Source organism: Ictidomys tridecemlineatus, chromosome 11, assembly GCF_052094955.1.
Source record: "Ictidomys tridecemlineatus isolate mIctTri1 chromosome 11, mIctTri1.hap1, whole genome shotgun sequence".
NCBI lineage: Eukaryota > Metazoa > Chordata > Mammalia > Rodentia > Sciuridae > Ictidomys > Ictidomys tridecemlineatus.
This window is the reverse complement of record NC_135487.1, coordinates 124050809-124076647: the sequence shown is the minus strand read 5'-3', so window position 1 is coordinate 124076647 and position 25839 is coordinate 124050809. Positions and strand designations below refer to the sequence as shown.

At 36.6% G+C, this 25839-nt stretch overlaps 1 protein-coding gene, 1 long non-coding RNA gene and 1 pseudogene across 2 annotated transcripts in view; 1 reads left to right on the top strand and 2 right to left on the bottom strand.

Annotated features, from left to right (window-relative positions):
* The window catches only part of LOC144368435 (uncharacterized), a 188697-nt gene that overhangs the window by 61941 nt on the left and 100917 nt on the right, over positions 1-25839 (top strand). The window lies entirely within an intron of this gene.
* Positions 12525-15114, bottom strand: LOC144368188 (rho GTPase-activating protein 29 pseudogene; annotated as a pseudogene).
* Positions 15362-20697, bottom strand: LOC144368187 (rho GTPase-activating protein 29-like). The gene is made up of 3 exons (XM_078026847.1): positions 20686-20697; positions 18442-18674; positions 15362-15722 (listed from the first exon to the last, which is right to left on the bottom strand). Exons 1-3 carry the CDS (start codon positions 20695-20697, stop codon positions 15368-15370), a joined length of 600 nt encoding a protein of 199 aa, XP_077882973.1. The 3' UTR covers positions 15362-15367.

The window sequence follows — 25839 nt, the reverse complement described above, 5'->3', positions numbered from 1 at the left end:
ACTAATCATTCTAAAATTTACTTTTAAAATATTAACATGGTTAATATATCTAGAGTTGACCATGCATATGGAATGATGTGGGAATGCAAGTGTGTATTTTATTTCTGGAATGTCAATTCTCCAGTCCCATTTGTTAAGTAATTATCTCTTTTCCTACTTCTCTATGATGCCATCTCCATCATGAATCCAAGTTGTCCATGTGGACAGTTCTGTTTCTGAGATTCTTAAGAATGTGTTGATAAACTTGTGTTTTTATTCTATTGATAGATGATTCTTGCTACATCGGTTGAGAATGTTTCCTTCCACTACAGAGTAAAAAGAAAAAATATGATCATAAGACATCCACTTTTATAGAAGGGTAATAATAGTAACCTGTGTGATAGAGCTTTTCTTGGGAAGAATATATGTTGGACATATTTTTTTTAATGTGGGAGTATCAGAACACTGATTATAGAACCCACTCAACACTAAGTAGCCATGAAGCAGAGACCTGTCCCCCACCGATGGACAGCTCTCTTTCTTTCATGACATCTATTCTGACCCTATGAAAAGTCTACCCAAGTAAAATAATTACCACTTACTCAGTATTGTAAAGAGAGTTGTGAGAGACTCTGCATCTAATAGAAGAAAAAAATAGGCCTTAATCTTCATCATGTGGGATTAGGCCCCAACTTCCTTAATAAGACTCTTACTGTACAAGAATTAAAACCCATAATCAATAAATGGGATGGAATCAAACTAAAAAGTTTCTTTTCAGCAAAAGAAACAATCTGTGAGGTGAACAGAGAGCCTACATCCTGGGAGCAAATCTTTACACCTCACATATCAGATAGTGCACTACTCTCTAGGGTACATAAAGAACTCAAAAAGCTAAACACTGAAAAACAAATAACCCAAACAAATGGGCTAAGGACCTGAACAGACACTTTTCAGAAGAGGATATACAATCAATCAATAAATATAAGAAAAAATGCTCATCATCTCTAGCAATCAGAAAAATGCAAATCAAAACCACTCTAAGATATCATCTCACTCCAGTCAGAATGGCAGTTATTAAGAAGACAAACAACAGTAAGTGTTGGTGAGGATGTGGGGAAAAAGGTACACTCATACATTGCTGGTGGGACTGCAAATTGGTGCAGCCAATATAGAAAACAGTATGGAGGTATGGAAGCACCATTTGACCCAGCTATTCCTCTCCTCGGACTATATCCAAAGGACTTAAAAACAGCATACTACAACAACACAGCCACATCAATGTTTATAGCAGCACAGTTCACAATAGCTAAAGGAGGGGAAGGTAGGGATGTGGGGATCATAAAGATATTAGAATGAAATAGACATGAGCCAACCTAGATGTCCTTCAGTGGATGAATGGATAAAAAATGTGGCATATATACACAATGGAATTTTACTCAGTATTTAAAAAGAACAAAACCATGGCATTTGCATGTAAATGGATGGCACTGGAGAAGATAATGCTAAGTGAAGTCAGTCAATTCCCCCCAAAAAGCAAATACTGAATGTTTTCTCTGATATAAAAAGGTTGACTCATGGTGGGGTTGGGAGGCAGAGCATGGGAGAAATAGAGTAGAGGGGTGGGAGAGAAAGGGAGGGGGCAGGGGATTAGCAAGGATGGTGAAATGTGATGTATGAAGACTTGAATTGGGTGTCCACATACTTTATATACAAACAGAAATACAAAAATTGTGGTATATATGTGTATTAAGAATTGTAATGCAAAAAAAATAGTGTTACCTTAGGTAGAGGTAAGAGAAAGGAGGGGAAGGCAGGGGATATGGGGATAAGAAAGATAGTAGAATGAAACAGACATTATACTTTATATATATGTGACTGTATAACCAATGTGATTCTACAATATGTACACTCAGAAAAAGAGAAATTATATCCCATCTACGTATGATATATCAAAGTATATAAGTGCATTCTACTGTCATGTATAACTAATTGAAACAAATTAGAAATTTAAAAAAGAGAGAATTGTGGCTTTGACCAATAGCGTTGCCCTTGCATCTCCCAAAAGAGCAAGAGTGCATGGCTCTTGGAAAACTCCCTCTGCTGAGAAGCCTTGCTTACCTTCAGTCTGGTCCTCACAATTGACCTCTTACATTGTTACTGAGAAAGCCTAATGTGTGCATGGGAGTGGGTATGTCATGAGGAATAGAACATTCAGACATTTAGATTGTATATTGCTTCCATTCTGCATTCTTCTTGCACACTACCCTAGTGTGTAATTTTGCAATGAATTTCCTCTTGCATTTTACTGAACATTTTTAAATTCTTCAACAACTCTGTGATTCTAGAATGCTGAGTTGTTTTGTGAGCCTCTGTGTTTCCATGCAACAGGGAATGTCTAATTGATAGGAGATTGCTGTTACATCAAAGTAGTTTTGTACTTAATGTAATTTCTACTTTTTTTACTTAATGTAATTTGTACATATTTGTACTTAATGTAATTTCTACTAGCATTATACTATTTTAATCAGAACAACTTTATAATGACAATAGCTTAATTTATAATAATAATAGCTAAAGAGTTAATTGATAGGCCAGACCCACTCCAGGTTCCTCTTTAGATATCATGGTGTTTTAGCCTTCAAAATTCTTTTTTTTGAGGGGGAGGATGTACTGGGGATTGAATTTAGGGGCACTCTACCATGGAGCCACATCCCCAGCCCTATTTTGTATTTTGTTTCAGAGACACGGTCTCACTGAATTGTTTAGTGCCTGCTTTTGCTGACGCTAGCTTTGAACTCATGATCCTCCTGTCTCTGCGTTCTGAGCTGCTGGCATTACATGTTTGCACCACCACACCTGGCTACCTTAAAAATACTTTTAAAAATGGCCTAGACTAAGTCTTATATTGCCAAATGTAGTATATGCTTTTATGTATTTATGTTCTTTTGAACATCCCCTAATAAAATTTTATAATCTATCTACAGAAGTCTTAAGTCTATTTTTTGATTATTTAGGCATTTTCAGTCTCTGATACTATTGTAAATAGTATATCCTGTTCAATCACAATTTCTAATCATTTGCCACTGGAATATAAAACTTTATTTTTACTTTTATACCTCAAGCTTTTATTCAGGAACTTTGACAATTTCTATAGGTATTTCCAAGAATCTTTCTGGAGATTACATTTTTTTTTTCAAAATATAAATAGTTTGGGCTGGGGATGTGGCTCAAGCGGTAGTGTGCTCGCCTGGCATGTGGGAGGCACTTGGTTCGATCCTTAGTACCACATTAAAAAAAATAAAATAAAGATATTGTGTCCATCTAAAAATAAAAAATAAATAAAAAATATAAAAAAATAGTCATCATTTGAAAATAATGCAAGTTTAAGCTTTCTATATTTTAGTATTCCATTCTTTTACTTTCTTTTATTCTCATTATATTTTACTCATGAGGATCTCCAATACAAATTTGATTAAACATGGTGATCCCGGGTATGATTATTCTCATTTATAGTAAACATTTCTAGGGAGAAGAGATGCTAGCAAGAAGTCTGACTGGAAGCCCTACCATCCTTCCTCCCACAAAGAAAACTCCCCAAATAAGCAATGCATTTTGGTGTACAGTGGTTTGCAGACAGGTGCACGCCAGCATCATTTGCAGGTCATCATCATAATTGACCTCCTTCTTCACCTGAGGCTGCTGGCCTCTCTTCCCTGGTTCCCAGGCACTGCTCATGTGATTTGCTCTCCTGGGCCCTTCTCCACATTGACAGAAGGGAGCTGAGCCATTGTGGTTGGATGGTAAACACCAGAACATATTTACAGTCCCGCAGAACTTCTAGCACCAGGAAGAGTGCAGGCTCTGCAGCCAGCTGCCTGGGTGCTGGCTCAGCTCCTGCTGCAGTTCTGCCCTGGGCAAGTCCACTGCACTAGCCCTACCTGTCTTCCTCTGTCAAGACTGACTCCTGTGTGGAGATATGTTGGCATGTGGTCTTAATGATCTACTAAGGAACAGGCTTAGAATTACTTGGTATGTAATAAGCAGTCAAAACTAAAAATTTTAATTTATCTTTTCTTAATATTCCTCATTAGGTGCTCCAGATCTTGTGATAGTAAAATTAATGGAAGCTAGCTGGGTTCAAATTCTGACTGAACGACTCATTTGGAGCATATTATTATACCAAGATCAGCCTGTTAGGCTATAGGATTAATACTACCTACTTCATAACACAGAGTTGTTACAGAAGTAAATAAAATAAATGGAATTAAGCACTTTGTATAATGCCCAGCATGTAATAAATAGGAATTACTAAACATCAGTGCAGGGTTTTTAGACCCTATGATTACTGATACCAGATTTAAGATCAAAGATATCATATAGGACCCTATTTTCATATATCAATTGGAAGTTAGCTCTACTAGTATATAGAACTGCAGTAGCAAGAAGTAGTTTTTTAAATCAGTGTTTATGAACTCTTACAACAAAAATATATTAGAAAAAATTGAGTGAAATATAGTTAAAAAAGTATATTCACATATGTATATTCACTAAAGGCAGACCACAGTCAAAAAAAGTTAGAAAGTTCCTTATGAATTTCAAAAGTCTAGTTTGACCCCTGTTGAGCAGTTAGTCAAGAAAGAACTTTCACTGTGTTAACACACCCCTCACTTGGCTTTGTTTCATGGAAGAATTTCCAGTCTGTTATTTCAGTGCTGTGTTATTATGCATTAGATGAAGGAGTTTTCCTGGTTGGTTTTCTATTTGTAACATTGAATTGATAATCAACCCAGATTTGTATACAAGAGTTGGGACTTTTAAACTCATTACGATGCTTTTTTGTATATACACAGCAAAGAGGCTACTTTCCAAATGATGTTATTTTGCCAACATCATGAATGAGATGCTGCTGATTCGACTGGCTTGTTAAGAAGGTCCTTTTTTATTGGTTTCAGGATGTCCTCTTGTAGGTCACAATTTGCTGGTTTTTTTTTTAACATGTATGGTGTTTAATTTTATTGACTATTCTTTAACACATCCACAATACCAGTATCTTGATGTGATGCTTCCTCTTTATCAGTGTGTCCAATAGACCTTTCTGCCATGACAGAAATGTACAGTATCTGCACTGCACTGTCAGGTATGATAGCCACCAGCCCATGTGGTTACTAAGCTCTTGAAATAAGTGGTGGTACTGAGATACTGAAATTTGATTTTGTAGAATTTTAATTAATTTAAATAGTCATACAAGGGTTTTGGTTCCTGTATTGAATGACTAATATGTAGGTTAGCAGAAGACATTTTAATTGGTGTTCATTATAATTTTTTCCTGATCTTTTTCCTTACCTGCCTTTCTTTCTTTAATCCTTCCTTCCTTCCATTCCTTTTTCCTTTCTCTCTCCCTCACTTTCCCCTTTGCCTTTCCCCCTTTACTCTCCTTCCCTCCTTCCTTCCTTTCTTCCTTCCTTCCTTCCTTCCCTCCCTCCTTCCTTCCTTCCTTCCTTCCTTCTGTCCTTCCTTCCTTCCTTCCTTCCTTTTTTCCTTCCCTCCTTCCTTCCTTCCTTCCTTCCTTCCCTCCTTCCTTCCTTCCTTCTGTCCTTCCTTCCTTCCTTCCTTCCTTCCTTCCTTCCTTCCTTCCTTCCTTCCTTCTGTCCTTTCTTCTCTCTGACACTGGAGCTCAATCCCAGGGCCTCAGCATGCAAGGAAAGTGCTCTACCACTGAAACACATCCCAGCCTTCAGGAGAGTTTTCAATTAAAGTCTCCTGAAAGAAAGCTCGCTGCATAAATATGATAATTACAATTTTAGGAATGGGAGGTCCATGCCTTTATTCCCAGAGGCTTGGGAGTGTGAGGCAGGAGGATCATAAGCCAGTCTCAAAAAATTAGTGAGATCCTATCTGAAAAAATAAGATCTATGAATGTGACTCAGTGGTTAAGCTCCCCAGGGTTCACTCTGCAGTTCCAAGGGGAAGATAAGAATTTTACAAATGGGAAATAACATTTTTGAAATAGTACAAATTACATAATTTTAGCTTCAATTTAAAAGTTTACTCCTATTCTCAGACTTTATTTACAGGACATTCTGCTATTTTTTTCTTGAAAACATGGTACTTAAACAAATCTGACTTTTTCAAATGTGAAAATAGAATCCACTGAGAGTTAGCTCCCAATTCTTGATAGTATTTATTTGTAAGTTCCACAAATACAGAAAGGTTTTTTTGTTTTTTTTTTTAGTACTGGAAATTGAAGGCAGAGCCTTGCACATGTTAGGCAAGCACTTAACTGTGAGCTTTATTCCAGCTCAATAAGTGTGTTTAAAGATTGTCTTGTCTCTGTTATCTAGCATAGTGATGGTATATAGTAAATTGTCATTAAATGTTTGTTTAATTATTATAATTAAATATCAACCACCTAAAGCTTCAAACTACACAACAGTCCTTAAATCCTACAATCCAATAGTGACATCAGTTCATGTTAGCAGCGAGAAAAAGATGGGATCAGGGGCACAGTGCAGTGATCCCTGGCTGGTAGCTGAAACCTCAGGATGCAAGCTGCATCAGCACAGTGCACTGCCATGTGTATGGACACATATTTGGAAACAGCCCAACTAGAATCAAGGTCTATTTACCCTACAGTCTTAGGTTCAGAGTTAGAAAAAACTTTCCACATGATTTAAACCAACATTCTTTCCCCAGAAACATTTCTCTTTACAGTGTATTAAACATGGTTGCTATGGTCTGAATATGTTCTTCCCATATGTACATGTTGTGACAATCACCATTGTGACAGCAGCAAAACGGACAATGAGACTTACTATACTCTCAAAATCAACTTAAATTATTTCTCAATTCTAATGATATATACATTTTCACTGGTTGATAGTACAGGTAGAAAAAGTATGGAATGTGATTTATAAGTCAAAACATGTGATTAGGTCATGGGGCTCTATATTTTTTAACAGAATGAATGCCCTTATATAAGAGGCTTCATACGTCATTCACATCCCTTTCCCTGCTTCTGCTTTCTGTCATCCAATGACGCAGCAATACACACCATCTTGGACAATGTGAATATACTTAGTGTTACTTAAGTGTACACTTCAAAATGGTCTAAATGGCAAATTGTAAGTGTATTTTACAGTAAAAACATCGAAAGATGCATTTTCTATTGTTCAGTGTTTCCTGCTATTATTTAGTGATCACATTCATTAAGAGCACTAACTAACCAGGCACATTGGCTCATGCCTGTAATCCCATTGGGAGGCTGAGGCAGGAGAATTGCAAGTTCAAAGTCAGCCTCAGCAAAAGCAAAAGCAAGGTGCTAAAAAATTTAGTGAGACCGTGCTCTAAATAAAATACAAAATAGGGTTGTGGATGTGGCTCTCTGGTACCCAAAAAAAGAAGCACTAATCAAAATTTCACAACTCTGTATTTGAGATTCAATTCTGCTTGCTGCATCTCTGAAAACTAAAAGCATGTCACTCAGCTAAGCCTCAGTTTCCTCATGTGTAACACAGGAATTATAAAATGCTTACTTATCCATTAGAGGTTGCTGTGAAATTTCAACTCGGTAAAGTGTAAATACACAAAGAAAGCTCAATAAATGTTAGATCTGATTTTATTTTTAAGTTTTCAAACCAATTTTATTCTTGTACTTTGTATAAGGAAGGCTACAAAATGTCTTTACCATTAAAAAGGCCATTTGCTCATTTCTATTTAGTCCTTAATGTTATGGAGAACTATAAGACAACATGCCCTAAAACCCATTTTATATCATAGTCAAGTGATGAGCCCATGTGTTGACCACTGGGTCAATAGTTAATAATCTTAAAGTATCATACTCCAAGAGGCAACAATTTCAGAGAAGCCAAAATAACTTATTGTACTTGAAATAATTTACATATAATAATGTGTGTATAAACCTGTACATATAATTTTTATCAAGTATAATATGATCATACAAAAACATTGACTCACAATATAGTTCACACATACCAAAGAAGGCTATTTTATTTTTGTCCCTTTTACATCATATTTTAGGCAAGATGATGAAACCCAGAAAATAACAGGAATGGACTAGTTTCTAAAAACTGGGTATTTTATAAGTGAAACACATTCAGTCATCTACATCTCTCAAATTGCAAACAATGTGACTTACTGTACTCTCAAAATGAACTTAAATAAATTATTGCTCAATTCGAATGACATATACGTTTTCACTGGTTGATAGTCCAAGTAGAGAAAGTATGCAACGTGATTTATTAGTCAAAACATTTCATACAAAAGGATTTTTTTGGGGGGGTACTGGAAATTGAACTAAGGGACACTCAACTATTGAGCCGCATCCCCGGTGTTATTCTGAATTTTATTTAAAGAAATGGTTGCTAAGAGATTTGCCATTGCTAAGGCTGGCTTTCTATTTGAGATACACCTGTCTCAGCCTCCCAAGCTATTGGTATTAGAGGCATACATCCAAAGGAATGGTTTTAACCAAACCTTCATAATGTCAAGAGAAAATGCATTGAAATTAAAAGTATCTGAAGCAAGCGTTTTTAAAGACCATTTTAAAAAATACAAAAAAGGTTAAAAATGTCATAAAATAAAAATTTATACAGATAAAGTTAAGAGGTTAAAAACTATCAAATGTATTAAAATCATCTAAAGTCAAATAAGATATAATTTATGTATATAATATAAATTATAATATTATATAAATATATTATATAAATATATAATACATATATAATACAAATTAAAAACAATATAATTATATAACATTCCAATTTATATTATATTATATATAATACATTTATTTTATTATATATAATAAAATAAAAATATATAAATTATACATATTTTATGTATATTAATATATAAACTTATTATATATTAATGATAATATATCATATATAATTTATATAATATATTTACATAACATACTTATATATTTATATATAAATTATATATATTAATATATAAATAGATAAATAAATATTATATAGATTATATATTACATATCAAAATGTTTATGATTCATATTGTTTTCTTTAATATAAATTATATATAATATATGAAATACATATTATTATAAACACATAATAAAATAATATATAAACTTAATATATAAATATTATTTTATTATATATAACATATTTATTATATATCATATAATATATTTAGATTTAAATTAATTTATATTATATTGCATTCATTGTAATGTAATTATATAATAATATAATTTCTATTATTAATATGATAATAATTCAATTATTATATTAGTATAATTTATATTTATATAATATATAAAACATAAGGATTATAGTATAATTATAAATTAACAACTTATAATATATCATATAGATATATGTAAATCTATAATATGTAGTATATAATATATAATATATAAAAATATTATAATTTAAATTATATAGTTTAGTTATTTGGCTTTAGATGGTTTTAATGCTTCTGATAGTGTTTTATCCCTTAGCTTTATCTGTACAAATTTTTATTTTATGACAGTTCCAAACTTTTAGTATTTTTTTTTAAATAACAAACATTTATTGGTGTCACTTATGGTAGAAAAAAGTTCCTACACCAGATTTGCATGACCCAATCATTAAATAGAACATTTATGAGGTGAACACACATCCTGACCCACATTTTTATATCCAGTTTTTTAAGATAGCCAATTCCTCCTCTCTCTCTCTTCCCCAAAACATGTGAGCAACTTCCAATGGAAAGCAGTAAACAGCCACTTGGGCTATAGCATTTTCAACTCCACTTTGAGGTGAAGATTCCAATTACATTAAAGACTTAAGTTCTCTCAGTTTTCTCCTAAGGAAAGTTCTGAGTCTAGGATTTACAATATTACAGCACTAGCAGATCAGTGTCTTCAACTCGTCTCTTTCTGCTGTATCCTCTTCACCAGTTGGGGGAGGGCCTACACTTTCATTGAGTTTGCTGATAATTGGCTGAACAATTTCTTCTAGTTCCTTCTTTTTAGTTTTGAAGTCTTCAATGTCAGCTTCTTGGTGGTTTCCAGCCATTCAATCTTTTCCTCTACAGCTTTTTCCATGGTCTCCTAATCTTCAGAGGAAAGTTTGCTTCCCAACTTTTCTTTATCTCCAGTCTCATACTTTAGAGAGTAGGCATAGCTTTCCAACTCATTCCTAGTATCAATGCACTCCTTGAGTCTTTGTCTTCCTCAGCAAACTTCTCACCATCATTAACCATCTTTTCAATTTCTTCAGGTGTCAGGCAATTTTGGTCATTGGTAATTGTAATCTTTTTTGTGTTCTCTGTACCTTTGTCTTCACATGTATCTCAAAAGTGACTTCAATCTGGGGGACCCCACAGGAGGAATTCCAGTGAGATCAAATGTACCCAGAAGGTGGTTGTATTTTTTCAGGGTCCTTTACCTTCATAGACCTTGATTGGAACAGTAGGTTGATTATGAGAAGCTGTAGAAAAGATCTGAGACTCTAGGTGGGTACCACAGTGTTTCTTGGTATCAGTTTGGTCATGACTCCTCCCACAGTTTCAGTACCAAGTGTCAGGGGCATACTTCAAGCAGTACTAGGTCACCTGTATCTTGATCATCAGAGAGTACACCAGCCTGAACAGTGTCACCATATGCAACAGCCTCCTCTGGGTTTATGCCACAGGATGGATCCTTGCCATTGAAGAACTCTTAACAAGTTGTTGATCTTTGGAATTTGAGTAGAGCCACCAAGAAGAACAATCTCATCAATATCAGACTTCTTCAGGTCAGAATCCTCCAGTACTTTCTGAACAGGCTTCATGGTAGACCAGAACAGGTCCATGTTTTCTCTTCAAATTTTGCCTAAGTCAGGGTTTCAGAAAAGTCTTCTCCTTCATAGAAGGACTCAATTTTCATTCTTGCTTAATGTTGAGCAGACAGGGCGCACGTGGCCTTTTCCACTTCATGCTGGAGTTTCTGCACAGCTCTGTTTTCTTTCCTAACATATTTGCCAGTCTTCTTTTTGTACAGCCCGATGAAATGTTCCATAACACGCTGGTCAAAGTCTTCTCCACCCGGATGAGTATCTCTATTGGTGGCCATGACTTTGAAGACATCAAATTGTCAATGGGGAGAAGAGACACATAGAAGGTTCCACCACCCAGATCAAACACCAGGATGTTCTTCTCTCCCTCCCTGTTATCCAGGCCATAAGCAATAGCAGCTGCTGTAGGCTCATTGATGATCCTCATAACATTCAGGCCAGCAAGAGTTCCAGCATCTTTGGTTGCTTGCCACTGGCATCATTAAAATGGACTGGTATAGTAACACTGCATGGGTAAACTTCTTTCCCAAATAAGCCTCTGCAGTCTCTTTCATTTTAGGGAAAATCATGGCAGAATTTCTTCTGGAGCAAAGGTCTTAGTTTGCCCACCTCCAATATCAACCTGAATGTATGGTTTAGGTTTCTCTTCAAACACTTTGAAAGGCAAGAACTTGATCTTTTGCTGCACAGAAGGGTCATTCCCAGTACTGCCAATGAGCCACTGGGCATCGAAGACCATGTTCTCAGGATTGGAGGTGAGCTGCTTCTTGACTGTATCGCGGATCAGACGTTCTTCTTCAGGGGTGAAGGCCACATAAGACAGCCTGATGTGGTTGCCCTGATTCTTGGAGATGATCTCCAGTGGCCATTCTTGAATACCCCGATGCACGAGTAAGTGGTCCCCAGGTTGATGCCGACCAGGGTACCCATGTCCTTTTCTTGTCTTCCTCCTCAGCCGTGCTGCACAGAGCAGCAGCAGAACTGCGGCCACCAGAGAGAGCTTCATCTTGCCCTAGCTGTTGGCCACTTGCTCTCCTCAGCAGAAAGCCAGAAGTCACAGGCAATCCAGCAACAGGCCACAGCTGAGCGCAGAAAGGTTACAGGTCTCTTACGCTCAAGATGCCTCAACTCTGTCTGTCTGTGTTGTCTCTGCCAATGTCTCAAACTTTTTAGTATTGAATTGCATTTTCTTTCTACAATTTTGTTAATTACCATATGTAAAAATTAACAAGTAGAATGCTAGTAAACACAGATTCGCAAGCTTTTACGCCACTATGTAAATATTAACAAAGTTAAGTAAATTGCCAATGCTTCCATACATGCTATAACAACACAAGTGTTCAAAGATGCACTAGAACATTATGTGGGAAAAAAATATATTCATACCCAATCAAGATTTTTCAGGCACTTGCATTCAGAAGCATTTTATGAATCAGCACAAGGTTTGCTCCAAAATAAAGCTCATTTTTCCCTACTGCCCCTATTTGTTGAGAACAATATTATACATTAAAGATGCATTTACATGAAACATTTTATAGAGAAAATTATTTTAAATTTAAAATTATAATACTTATTTTATGCATAACTTCAAAAACACAGAATTTAAAGACAATACCAGTGAGCACTCTCATTCTATATGACTAAAACACTACCATTCTATATGACTAGCAAAGACAATACAAGGCCAAAAGGCAAAATATACATTTTGGCAATCCTATACAAAAGAGGTTCTTTTACAATATTCTATCATAAAATAAACAAAATGCATAAAAATGAAACAAGAAAAAGAAAAACTGAATTTTGACAACTACACAAACTGTGGCATTTCAAATTCAAGGTCTTGTAACTCTTCCATTTGTTTGAGCCTGAGTCCCTGGCACATTGGATTGAGGTCAGGTAGGCCGATCTCCTCAGAGTTCTCTTTAGGCTCAGCAGCTGGCTTCAAAGCATAAGCGGATGTGCTGTCTGCCTCTGGGACAGATTTCTCCACATGACTCAGGGGAGGAAGAGCTGTGCTAGGAGGCACTGCTGCTGAAGGTGAAGCTGGTCTCTCCTCAGTCCCCCTGACTTTGCTGGTCAGGGTGGGTGGTTTGTAGAATGTTGTCCCAAGATGGGGCTGCAGTATTCTGGGTGCTCTTGCAGGAGCAAGACTGTGAGAATGAGAGGACAGTCTCACTGGTGCCTCTCTTGCTGCACTGGCTGGCGTGTTGGGCTGTGTGGCACCGTTGGAATGGTCACCACTAACCTTAATGCTCATTGTCACTTTTTCCTGGAGTACACTTGGCACAATCACTGCACTCGTGCCAGTTAAGTTCTTTGGTTCACATTGTTGTCCCTGAGTTGTTTGTGGAATCTGCTGATCAAAACCATTAATTTGGGAGCCCAAACTAGTAGGGGTATCTTTTCTATTAAGTCCTCCAAAGGTAAGATTCTGGCCAAACTTGTCTGAATTGACAATTCCCACATTTCTGCTGTTTTTCTCATTAGGGGAGCTTGCAAGATGGAACCTATCTACAGGCAAACAGCAACATCTGATCTTGGGGCTTGGCATAGGCCTCTGTATATCATTTGTTGTCACATCAGATTTCAGACTAAGTGGTTTCATGGTTTTACACATATTGTCCATCTTTTGTGATGATGATTCAAGTTCTTTGTAACCTGGAAAAGAAGAGATTGTTTTTAACTTCAAGAAGCTTGGTGAATAAGGAAGTGTGGTTATTTGTGAATGGGCATTCTCTCAAACAACAGAGTCTTACATATTTTTTCCAACATTAGTTTCTCAGTCATCTATGCAGAGGAATTAAAAATCCATACAATATTAAAGGCACATTTTTAATTAAAGCATTCCTTTTTAAGATTTATCTTAATAAAACAAATAGTCATAAAGAAAATAAAATTAAAAAAACACTTCCTGTAGTAACTTGTTTTAATATACTACCCATGAATGAATATTTTCTGTGTTAAGCCTTTCCTGATTTCAACAGTCAGACAATGGTAACTCTAGAAGAGTAACACTATTCTGCACACCAACAAACGCCATGTCCTGAATCCCAAGGACTTTGCCTGTCACTTAATCTGCTTTCCAGCTACATTCTGTCCATACTGAGGGCAACACACCAGAGAGGACTTGGATGCTCTTTCAGCTGATCCACTAATACAGTCCTGCAGAACTTCTAGCACCACTTCTAGCTGCCTGGGTGCTGGCTCAGCTCCAGCTCCATTTCTGCCCTGGGCAAGCCTAGTGCACTAGCCCTACTTGCCTTCTTCTGTCAAGACAACTCCTATGTGGAGATATGTTGGCATGTGGTGTTAATGATCTTCTAAAGAAAAGGCTCAGAATTACCTGGTATGTAATGAAAATGTCAAATATTTTAAAATTATTTATTGTTATTACTATACCTACCTGGGAATCCAATTTCATTGGACAGCGAAACAAGGTTACATTTATGAATGAGAGAGGATGAGGTTCAAACCCTGAATCAACAATAATTTAGGGACATGACCCTTGGCATTATTTACCTTCCTCAGACTGTTAGCTATGGCTTAAAGAAGGCCAAGGATCATAGCACAGAAGTGCTAATAAGATCAAATCATATAAATGGAATCAGTGAGTCCAGTGCTTTTCTTTGCAGAGAGGTAATGGACTGTCTTTGTTTTCAGACTTTCTCAGGCTACACTCATTGATATTTCATTAATTTTATATATCAAATTTAACATTTATGGCTATATATTAAAAAATTCGGATTTAGATCTACTAAAGCAGTAATGAATGAAAGGTTTTCAACCCCCTTACCAGAAACCATTCACTGAAATAAAGCAATCAATAAACAGTGAACAAAAAGACTGGAGCCGAGAAAATGGAAGACATGTGTGCTTAATGTGCTAAAGTTAGGCCACAGGTAAAGGGACATCAAAAAACTTTAGGAGTCTATTTTTTTGAGTTTCAGGAGTCCAGCTTTTTTCTGTTTTGACTTTAATTGATGACAAAGAAGTAAAGGTGAAAACAAATCTCAGAAAGAGAACAAAAATAATTTATGAATTTCAAGATATCTTTTTACAAGAAAGAAACAAAGGATGATATTCATTTAAATGACATTCATTAAACTTTCTCCATGGCTAGAAAACTTAACTAATAAAACCTTGAAGTTTGAACTTACCTCAAATTAATACACCTTGTTTTTTTTTAAAGGATGAGTATTGTAGATGGACACAATATTTTATCTTTATTTATTTGTTTTATATGGTACTGAGGATCCAACTCATGGCCTCACACATGCCAAGGCAAGCGTTTTACCACTGAGCTACAAGTCCAACCCTCACCTTGGTTTTTCATCACGACTTCTTGGCAAAGTTTGAAATATGCAAAATATATGGTACATGACCACTCACCAATGAGACATGCATCCCATTTTTCCAATGCATTTTGCTTGCATTCTGATTCCTCAAATGATGTAGCCAATTCATAATTGTTAATTTCGATATCTGCAGTGTGGATATCCTATTGATACAAGAAAAATTTTAAACTAAATGCAAAACACATCTCAAAAACAAACAGTTCAAAGACTATTAACTTGTTAACATATACATCACATATTTAATCCAATTCTGTAATGGTCAAAACTCACTTGCTTTGTAGAAAAATATTGTGACTTTGTGGAATGTTCTGTTGATATTACCTGTTTGGAAGGAGGGCTTTTATCCACACAAGGTGCAACAACGTCAGTACTGGATGAAATATTTTGTGGCTCTAAGGACCCATCGAAGATCATCTGTGCATTGGTAATTAGAAACTCTACTAACAGGGCCTGATTGGCATATGCAGCAATAGAGGAGGAGATGGTACCAGGAGTGGTTGTAGGCCTGGGCCTCATCACACAGGGTCCAAATACCACCCCCAAGTTTTTTGAGTTCATCAGGTTTTCTTCGGAGTGGTCTACAACCCTGAAAGGAAGAACACATAAAGTGTATGAGATTTGCCTAATAGATGTCCTTAATGGTAGTTTCCTATGACTTGAGAAGGGTGGAGAAAACTCGGGCTATAGAAGACTACAAAACGTTTGTCAAGGGTCAAGGTTGGTGCGTCTAGGGAAAGAATCCTTTGTTTCATTATGATACTTACCACACACCAAACTGAGTTTCAGAGTACTATTTTAGGATAAAATGCATGTAAGTCGAAGGAACTACTGAACTCAGTAGCAGAAGGAAGAAAAACACCTCTAAAAATTTAACCATCTTTGTATGTGGGATATATTCCCCGTTTCTTATACTGGAATCAGAAACATCACTGTCAATTTCTCTGTCACTGCCAGTTAGTTTTCTTTTTTAAAAAAATAATTTTTACGTAGAGATGGACACAATACCTTTATTTTATTTATTTATTTTTATGCAGTGCTGAGTATCAAACCCAGTGTCTCCCATGTGCTAGGCAAGTGTTCTCTCACTAGCCACACTCCCAGCTGCCCACAGCTAGTTTTCTAGCTTAAATGATTCTCTCTCCTGAACATCTCTCTGTTCCATTGCCACTATCAATGTTCTGGTTTTACTTCAAACACTCTCAGCTTGTTATTTCTATGACTATCTAAGGAAATCTGTCTCTGCCTGGTTTAGCTATCAGGATGATACTAGATTCATCTATGGGTAATATATCACAGCTTTTTATATATATAGTGAATGGGGTAGTTTTGCTATTTGTTTTTCAGAGGATTCATCACTGATGTATAGAAATGCATTTGATTTATGGGTATTAATTTTGTATCCTTCTACTTTGCCAAATTCATTTATTATTCTAAGTTTTCTGGTGGAGTTTTTTGGATCCTCCAAGTGTAAAATTATTTTGTTGGCAAAGAATGATAATTTGAGTTCTTCTTTTCCTATTTGTATTCCCTTGAATTTCTTTCATCTAATTGCTCTGGCTAAAGTGGCAAGGATTATGTTGAACAATTTTTAGATGGAATACTTCCAATTTTTCTTCATTTAGAATGATGTTAGCCTTAGGTTTAGCAGAAAGAGCTTTTACTATGTTGAGGTATATTCCTACTACCCCTAGTTTTTCTAATGTTTTGAACATGAAAAGGTACTGTATTTTGTCAAATGCTTTCTCTCCATCAATTGATGTAATCATAGGATTCTTCTCTTTAAGTTTATTGATGTGATGAATTAAATTTATTGATTTCTGTTTGTCGAACCCATCTTGCATCCCTGGAGTACACAACTTGATCCTGGAGCATTGTTTTTTTTCATATGTTTTTGTATGTGATTTGCCAGAATTTTATTGAGAATTTTTGCATCTATGTTCTTCGGGGATATGGGTCTCAAATTTTCTTTCCTTGATGTGTCTCTGGCTGGATTGGTTATCAGGGTGATACTAGATTCACAGAATGAGTTTGGAAGAGCTTCCTCCTTTTCTATTTCATGGAATAATTTGAAGCCCTTCAAGATATGAAGAGTTTAAAAAAACTGTGGTATATATACACAATGGACTATTAGCTTTACAAGAGAATAAAATAATGGCATTTACAGGTAAATGGAAGGAGTACATGAATATCATGAAGTAAGTCAATCCCCCAAAATCAAAGGCCAAGATTCTCTCTGATAAATAAATATTGATTCATAAATGGGTCTCTGGTGGTGGAGGAACATTAATTGGGCTCAAGAGAGGAAAGGAAAGGAGGGGTATGGGTTGTGAATGATGGTGGAATGAGACGAACATCATTACCCTAAGTTCATGTATGATGGCACATGTGGTATGACTCTACATCATGTACAGAGAAATGAAAATTTGCGCTCCATTTGTGTACGATGGATTGAAAAGCATTCTGCTGTCATTTATAACTGATTTGAACTAATAAATTTTTTTAAATTTTTATTTAATTTATTTATTTGTATGTGGGGCTGCTGTTCGAACCCAGGACCTTGCACATGCTCTACTGCTGAGCTACAATTCCAGCCACAGAAAATAAATTTTAAAAAACTAAAAAAGGAGATCTTAATTGCTGTGAGAAAGGTGTAGCAGGCAAATCTGAATATGTGAAATTCCTGATTCCAAGTTCTTTAGTGGGTATAGAAACTACATGGTCAACTCATCTGCCAGGTCCGTAAGATTTTTTATCAAGTCTCTAGGAAGGATAGCACAGTTCCTGCTACTGCTTGCTATATTGTAGCCTAATGAAATCAGATTTTTCAAATGCAAAATGCTTTCTTTTGTCTCAATGTCTGTTTCTCTCTCCTCGTATGCTCTTCTGCACATTCTCTACCAAATCATCCCGCAGTTCTTAAAGTTGAACTCAAGGGCATTTGCCTCTTCTGCTCTGTCTCTATCCCCAAAACTTCCTCTGCATACCTACAAGCTGTGCACAGCTACCAGAAAAAGGAGGATGGTGAACTGTGGTTATGTACAGATCTGTACCCCAAGAGGATAAGCCCACAAATAGCAGAAAACCTATGTTTCCATCCTAGTTTCACCAGCCAGAGCCTGGCACACAGGAAGCATCTGAGGGAACCATGTTTGCTGCATGAACATATAATCAATGTATCCCTCTCTCAACACATAATAAGAACATCCTAAAAATCATTTTGAAAATCATAACACAACAATATAAATGTACTGAATAGTATTACCCTGTTCAATTAAAAATGGCTAAGATAGTATAAAAATTCTTACCTCTTAAGATGGATGATAAGGTAACGTAGAGTGTTAAAATTGGACGGTGGCAATTTTCTTAGAAGGTCCTTGGTTTTGAGAATAATTTGGTTGATTTCCATACACATATTTGGAGATGTGTTGTCTTCAGAGTTGTCCCTTTTGGTGTCCTGCTCTTGGTTAAAATGTTGGATGATATTTGCAAGCTCCATAAATTCATGGTACCATTGGAATAAAACCAATGGCTCTGGTAGCTAAAGAAAGAAAATTATATTAAAAATACCTTTGGGCTGAGGTTGTGGCTCAGAGGTAGAGTGTTTGCCTAGCACATGCGGGGACCTGGGTTTGATCCTCTGCACCACATAAAAATTAATAAATAAAATAAAGGTATTGCATCCCGCTACAACCAAAAAATAAATATTTTGAAAAAATCTTCTGCCTGTTTTCTTTGTTAAAGTCAAGTATAAGTGAGAGTTACTCAATTAATTTTATGTCCCTTTAGATTAACAAAATCTAAAGTCAATCTGTATTTATTGATATCTTTTTCAGTACTGGAGATTGAACCTAGGACCTCAAGCATGCTATGCAAGCACTCTAGTACTGAGCTTCATCCCTGCCCATAAAATAAAAAATATATGTTTGGTAGAGTAGTGACTTAGAAAGCAAATCAAAATCTTGACTATAAATTATATTTATGTTAATAACAAATTAATAGATAATGAGTGAAATTCTAAACTTTCAATGAAGTTTAAGCTTTAAGCTTCATCATGGGATTTTAAAACTCTTCATCTCTATCCTAAACACATTATATTCACATCTGCCCCCCAAATAGCATAATCTTCAGCTGTTTTACTGGAACAAACATAGAATCGTGAACAAAATCTATAAAATGAATCAGAAACCCATGGATTTTATGAGTAAGGGGTAAAAATATCAAAGTGCTAAAGAGCATAGATTTTACTTGGGAAGAATGAAGATTAGCACAAGATAATATGACCTACAAAAACATACTGTCAACATCTCATGAAACTTTAAAACAGGCTGATTTGCCATGAATAGATCAAAAAAAGAAGTTCTTACAACAAATATCCACTGCCATAATGAATGTCAATGTTTCTACTGATCTACAATAGAAAATTCAGTGAACTGTTAGCTACCTGATGTCCTATAATATCTGTGGGGAGTGAAGGTGTTGCCCTGTGATCAGTTTCTATCTTCACCACTCTGGGATCTGAAGCAAGTCACTTCACCTCTTGGAGCTTTAGGTCAATGAGTCAGATAAAGGCTACTCTCTAACACTATTGCAAGAATTGAGCACACTTTCCAAATGAAAGTCTTAGACATACAAAATTCCTCAACAGAATGCAAGTTTATTGTATTAGACCCAATTCATCTCCTCTCCCTAACTGACTAAACAAGATTAAGGATGACACATTATGAGACTTCCAGTCATTCAAAGGTATCCACCTTCATTTCTCAGTTGAGGGGTCTGTAGAATGTGATTAAAGGGTTATCAATGGTTTCCTGGGCTAACTTTGTAGATCAAGCAATGTATACTTAATTTCTTTCCCTCCTGCAATTCCACTTAACTACAGTAGGCTCATAAGGACTAGGAAAATAGAGAAAACAAAAAGCAACAATTCACAAGTAGAAGAGCAGATGAATAAGTCCTGATGCAGCATTTCCAAGAGAACTGACCCTTTGTCACTCAACATGTTTTTCAGAATCCTAAAGGGACATGGACAATCATTACCAGGTCCTCTGATCTTGGGTTAGGTTGCAGGTGGGCCAGCTGAGAAAGCTTAGCTCTCTATAGAATCCTATCTCCACTTTATGTACTAGGGCAATCTCCTTCCTAAAGCTCTAAAAATTTTTTCTCTGGGCAATGGGATACAGAGGCTCTCTGAATCGAGGCATTGCCAAACATAAGGAACAGAGAGGTAACTGTCTTCCAATGGGGATATGTTGGCTATATACACACTGAAAGCACAGATCCTACAGTCTTAGTAACCCTGGCTCCCACAGTATTGGTACTGTATCTCTAGGCAAGGAAAAAACAAAACCTTTCCTAGGGGACAAGAGCTATGGCTCATGGTAGTGCACTCATCTGGCATGTGTGAGGCACTAGGTTTGATCCTCAGCCCCACATAAAAATAAATAAGTTAATTAAAAGTATCGTGTCCATCTACAATTAAAAAAAATGCCTTCCCAAGAAGATCACACCAGTCCCAGAAAAGGGAACTAGACATGTAACTAGGCACATACCAAACAGTCCATCTAGACCACTTTATAGTAAAGTTCAAAGTTTTAAAAAAGCCTTGATGTGTTCAAGTGCTTCCAAAGTGATTTCAAGTCCAAACTCTAATATATCTAGGCACCATGAAAGACAAAAATCAAAATGAGTAGAAAAAGAACAAATTGAAGGTGTAAAATGATGCTATCGATATGCTGTCAACTAGTCAGATATGAAGAGCACTGGAAATGTAGCTGATCTAAATTGAGATGTGCACTAAATGAAAAATAGACACCAGATTTCAAAGAAGAAGAGCTGCAATGCAAATAAATAAATAAACAAAATACCTCATAATTTGAAAAACTAGATATTCAAAATGTTCAATGATATATTAAAATTCACTTCACTTTATTTTTAATTTTTATGTTGCTATAGAAAATTTAATGTTATATATGAGGGTCACATTGTATTTCTACAGAGGTTAGAGGCCAAATAGAGAAAAGAACCCTTAATGAGAAAAATCTATGAATATCCACAATAAAAGAGCATCATATAATCATTTAAAAAATGTTATCAAAAGAATAGAAAATCAGACTTCTTGAATATTAAAACATGATCTCAGAAATGGAATAATTTACTTATTGAGGAAGAAAAAGACAAGGAACTGTCTTAGAAAGTTTTTGAAGAAAAAAAGAGCAATAAAGAAACGGTAAGGGAATTGGAGAACATGTATGCTTGCCAAGCAATTGCAAGACCCTGAATTTTTAATCCCCATGTGTGCAAATAACAAATTTATAAATATTTATATACGTGTTTGTGTATGTGCACACACACACATCTCCAAACAGGAGCTTCAAGTGCAAATTACGAAGACAGATGGTGGGTGGGAGAATGGCAATAAAAATCAAGAAAAGTTCCAAGAACTAAAGCGCTCACAACTGACAGAGCTCATGGAGTGGCCAGAATACTGGATGGAAATATATCCACATCAAAGTACATCATTATAAAATCTTAGAATAATGAGGGGGGTGATGCCATAGTCTATACCAATGAAAAATATGAAATATAAAATATTTTTGCTGTTTGCATTTGATGGTAGGTTTAGAATAAAACTTTAACCTTTTGAATGTAATATTTTAACACTTCACAGATGTCATGTGACGAAAATTGGGACAGATCTACTAAATGCCTTCCGGCTTCCAGAGCTTGACACAGAATTGCGATTTTTGCCTTGCTGCCACTGACTCGGTAAATTCCCTTGAAGAGAAAAGAAAAACAGAATGCAATATTTTACTTTAGTACAAAGGGCTAAATGCAGACATGTAGACAGAGTTGATGTATCTACTTCAATTTTTATTAGTATTTAAAAATTACAAGTTGAAGTTAAATCAATTAACCTTTTCCAAATAAATGTGAATAAATTTAGTTATTACAAATGGAGAGTGCTGATTTTCTGAAAGTCTCTTTTTCATTAAAACAAATCACAAAGGCATTTATGTTTTTAGAGTTTTAGGAGTAAACAACATACTTGTAAACACAAGGCAGTCTTTTCAATTTCTAAAGTACACATTTTGATGATGAAAGGAATGCCATCTGGCTCCTTTTTGGCAACACAGGACAATTCTTCTCCAAATAAATGCATTTTCCCCTGCAGTTTCTGATGTCCGCAAACGATGGTTAAGTTTGCCATGCATTTTTTATGGCAGACAATAAGACACTACAAGAAAATGATATTTGAAAACTTATTGACTCACCTTAAAATTATTCACAACTAGGAAATTATAGGCAGACTAATAACGACAAAAATAAGTTTAAAAGTACTACTTGTGGTTTGTGAATTGCATTTAACAGCAAAACAAAGTAGAAAACTACAGAAATAAACTGTGGGACTTTATTAAAAATGTATTGGCAAGCCAGGTGTGATGGCATATGCCCATGATTCCAGCTACTTGAGAGTTGAAACAGGAATTTCACAAGTTGAAGGCCAGACCAATCTAGCAAGAACCCATTTCAAAACACAATTTTAAGAAAGGGTGGATGGGCTGGGGATGTGGCTCAAGCGGTAATGCGCTTGCCTGGTGTGCGCAGGGTGATGGGTTCGATCCTCAACACTACATAAAATTAAAAAAAAGATGTTGTGTCCACAGAAAACTGAAAAATAAATATTAAAATTTCTCTCTCTCTCTGTCTCTCTCTCTCTCTCTCTTTCTCTCTTTCTTCTTTCTGTCTCTCTAAAAATATGGCATGTGCAAGACCCTGACAACATATTCATATGTGTGTTTGTGTGTGGACACACACATCTCCAAATAAGTAAAATCTAACAAAAAAGTATATAGCAAAAGAAAAAAATTGTGATTCCAAAAAGATCTTACCTCTTCGCATTTAAAACCTCGAAATATGACAATGCGTTCACAGATTCTACATCTTCCAGGAAATTTCCATCTTCTGAACTTATGGGTGGTAGCTGCTTTTGCCATTAGTGATTGCTGAAATGTTCCAAGGGAGCAGGGTCCTAACAGCAGAAATGTTCGTGTGTAAGAAGGTAAAATGACAAAAACATACACCACATGATATTGTACTTGGAATAATTTTTAGACTTTGAAATTTTCTATATATTACAAAAAGCTATTATTTTGCATTTCTAACATACTTTCAGTAGGTGGAATTGTCTATTCCAAGCTTGGTTCTCTGCCCTCAGGGTGGTGTAGGTAACCAGTGTGAGAAGACTGAAGCTCTCCCTCTCTTGTCTGGGCTTCCCTAATCTTGGTCTCTCTGAGTTGCTCCTGGGTGTTAGCCCCCTCCCCTCTCTTGCTTATCAGGTCTCAGCTGGGGGACCTCAGGCCCTCCACCTTAGGATCGCACCAGGTGGGCAGCGTCCTGGTGGCACTGCGCTCTTGTTCAACTGAGAGCTGATTTTGTGCTGATAGTGTCTATACAGAGTTATCACAGCTGGGGGAGGGGATTTGGAACCCAGGTACCTGTGCAGTCACAGATCTGGCTGGTAACCACACCCACCAAAGATGGTGAGAAAGGTGGAGACAGTCCTTTTCCCAGTCGGGGTGTCTGGTGAGGTGGTGGGAGCTGGGATGTCCTCGAGCTCTGCCTAGAATGTGGTCTGGGGACCTGCGTGGGAGCAGAGCGTCCTCAGGAGTTCTGCCACCCCAATGAGGTGCTGAGTTGGTGTCTCTGCTCCCCCCTTGAGAGTCACGCCTGTGCTCAAACTGTGGGCTTTGGACTCTCACCTGAACAAGGAGGCTCTGAGTTCTGCTTGGTGTTCGCAGCTCTGGTGGATTCTGCGAAAATCTGTTGGATGGAGTCCTGTCACATGCACTGAGATGTTGTGTTCCCTCAAGGCAAGACCCCGCCTGAGCAGGAGAAGCCACCTGATGGCTTTCTCTGATTCAGGCACAGAGCAGCCAGAAACAGGATCTCCTCTACTCTGCCACCTTGGATCCCAGGCAACCGATTTCTGACAGAGATGCCAGAGTAATTCCGTGGACTTTCAATAAATGCTGCTGAAATAAAAGATATCCATAATGAACCTCAACCCTTATTTCAGTCACCTCTAAAATGAACAGGAACCACACATCTAAACATACAACCTAACACTATCCGTCTTTGAATTCAGGGTTATGAAGGGCAGCTGCCTATTTTTATAAATAAAGGATGTTTTGGGAACACAGCCATGTTGTTGTATTGTGTATAATTGCTTTTAAGGATTATTAATTATAATGCAAGTAGAGATAAAAGACTGTTCAGGTGTTGATAATTTTTGAAACTGAGGTTGTATACACAGAGTTCAAATACTGTTTGGCCTACTTCATGCATGTTTGAAATTTCCCATAATAAAAACTTGTTTTGGTTTTTGTAGTCTACCTTCAGATCTACTCTGGGCTATCTCAAGATCATCCCCATAAGCTCCATCACTCTCCTTCTCATTTCTCTGCAGCAAGGCTCAACCAAGCCTAGAGTCCCCTGAATGTCCTGTGCAAGCCAGCCATTCATTCTAACATGCTAAGCACAAATGTATCATCATGGTGGTACTCAATGAATATTAGAGAAATATATTATAAGTAACATTATGGAAGGTTCTGTCTGCGTACACCCTGAAGTTGAAATTGAACTTACCCTTCCCTATCACTTCTATAAACATGTTAATTAGCTCCTACTTCTTCCTTTCAAAGGAAGACTATGGGGCTAGAGTGTAGTTCAGTGGTAGAGTGCTTGCCTAGCATGCCTGAAGCCCTGGTTCAATATGGAACACCACAACAAATCAAATAAAAAGGAAGACTGTGACATTTGAAAACTTTCTCAGCAATACAACCTGAAACTTTCTTCAAGAAAAATAAAACTCTTATCAAGGGAGGCATTGTTGCCCAATATCTGCTCTACGAACAAGGTGGCTCATTTCCTCATCACGTAGTAATAAAGACAATTAATAAAACACATACCACTTTCCACAGAAAAGACCAAAATCTGCTCCCAACCTTTATCAATCCCCTGGTTTCTTTACACACATGAATTATCTTTATGTGTGTGCTCATCACCATGATGAAAGTGAATGGGAAATTAAAAAGAAACAGCAAACCAACTACTCTTCAAAGCTTCAAAGCAGAGCTATTGTCTGTGACTTCTTGTCTCAAATCAAGTGTTTCTGACTTGATTTGAGACACCTGCACATTCTGGCCACCTACAGAGCTCTCTTTTAGATTCCTCAGTGGCTCTGAGCACATGGCTGCACTGTCAAAGCAGTGAGATCCTGGTAGACATTAGAGATAACCAGAAATTCTGTGCAGAGAGCCTCCCCACTTCTGTGCTTATGAAAGTTACCCTTTACTTTGAAGCTCACACAAAAATATCACTTCATTCCCTCCATTGAAAATAATCATTCCTTGGTCTCTAGTTTTTGGTTATTGTATTCTGCCACTCATTAAATGGAAATGTTCTACAGGGACTCTGTCTAGCATAAAGTAAGATCCTGCTAAATTTTCAGAGTGAATGCTGAATGAATTATGATAGAAAGGAATCAAAATCCTTCCAGAATCCCTTCTAAGAATCATCTTTGTTCACTGGTAGTACTAACCCCCAGGGACCAAGAGCAGTTGTAAATGCCCACATTCCTAGGTCAAGGGCTTTTACAGGTGGGAGGAGAAGGCGATGATAATTGAGAGGTTGTTCTATTTTCA

Excerpts from the sequence above, each read along its gene's own strand:
- LOC144368187 (XM_078026847.1), bottom strand. Across the intron at positions 15,723-18,441 it reads CTTATCATCCATCTTAAGAG|GGTTGTAGACCACTCCGAAG; the intron begins GTAAGAATTTTT and ends TCTTCCTTTCAG.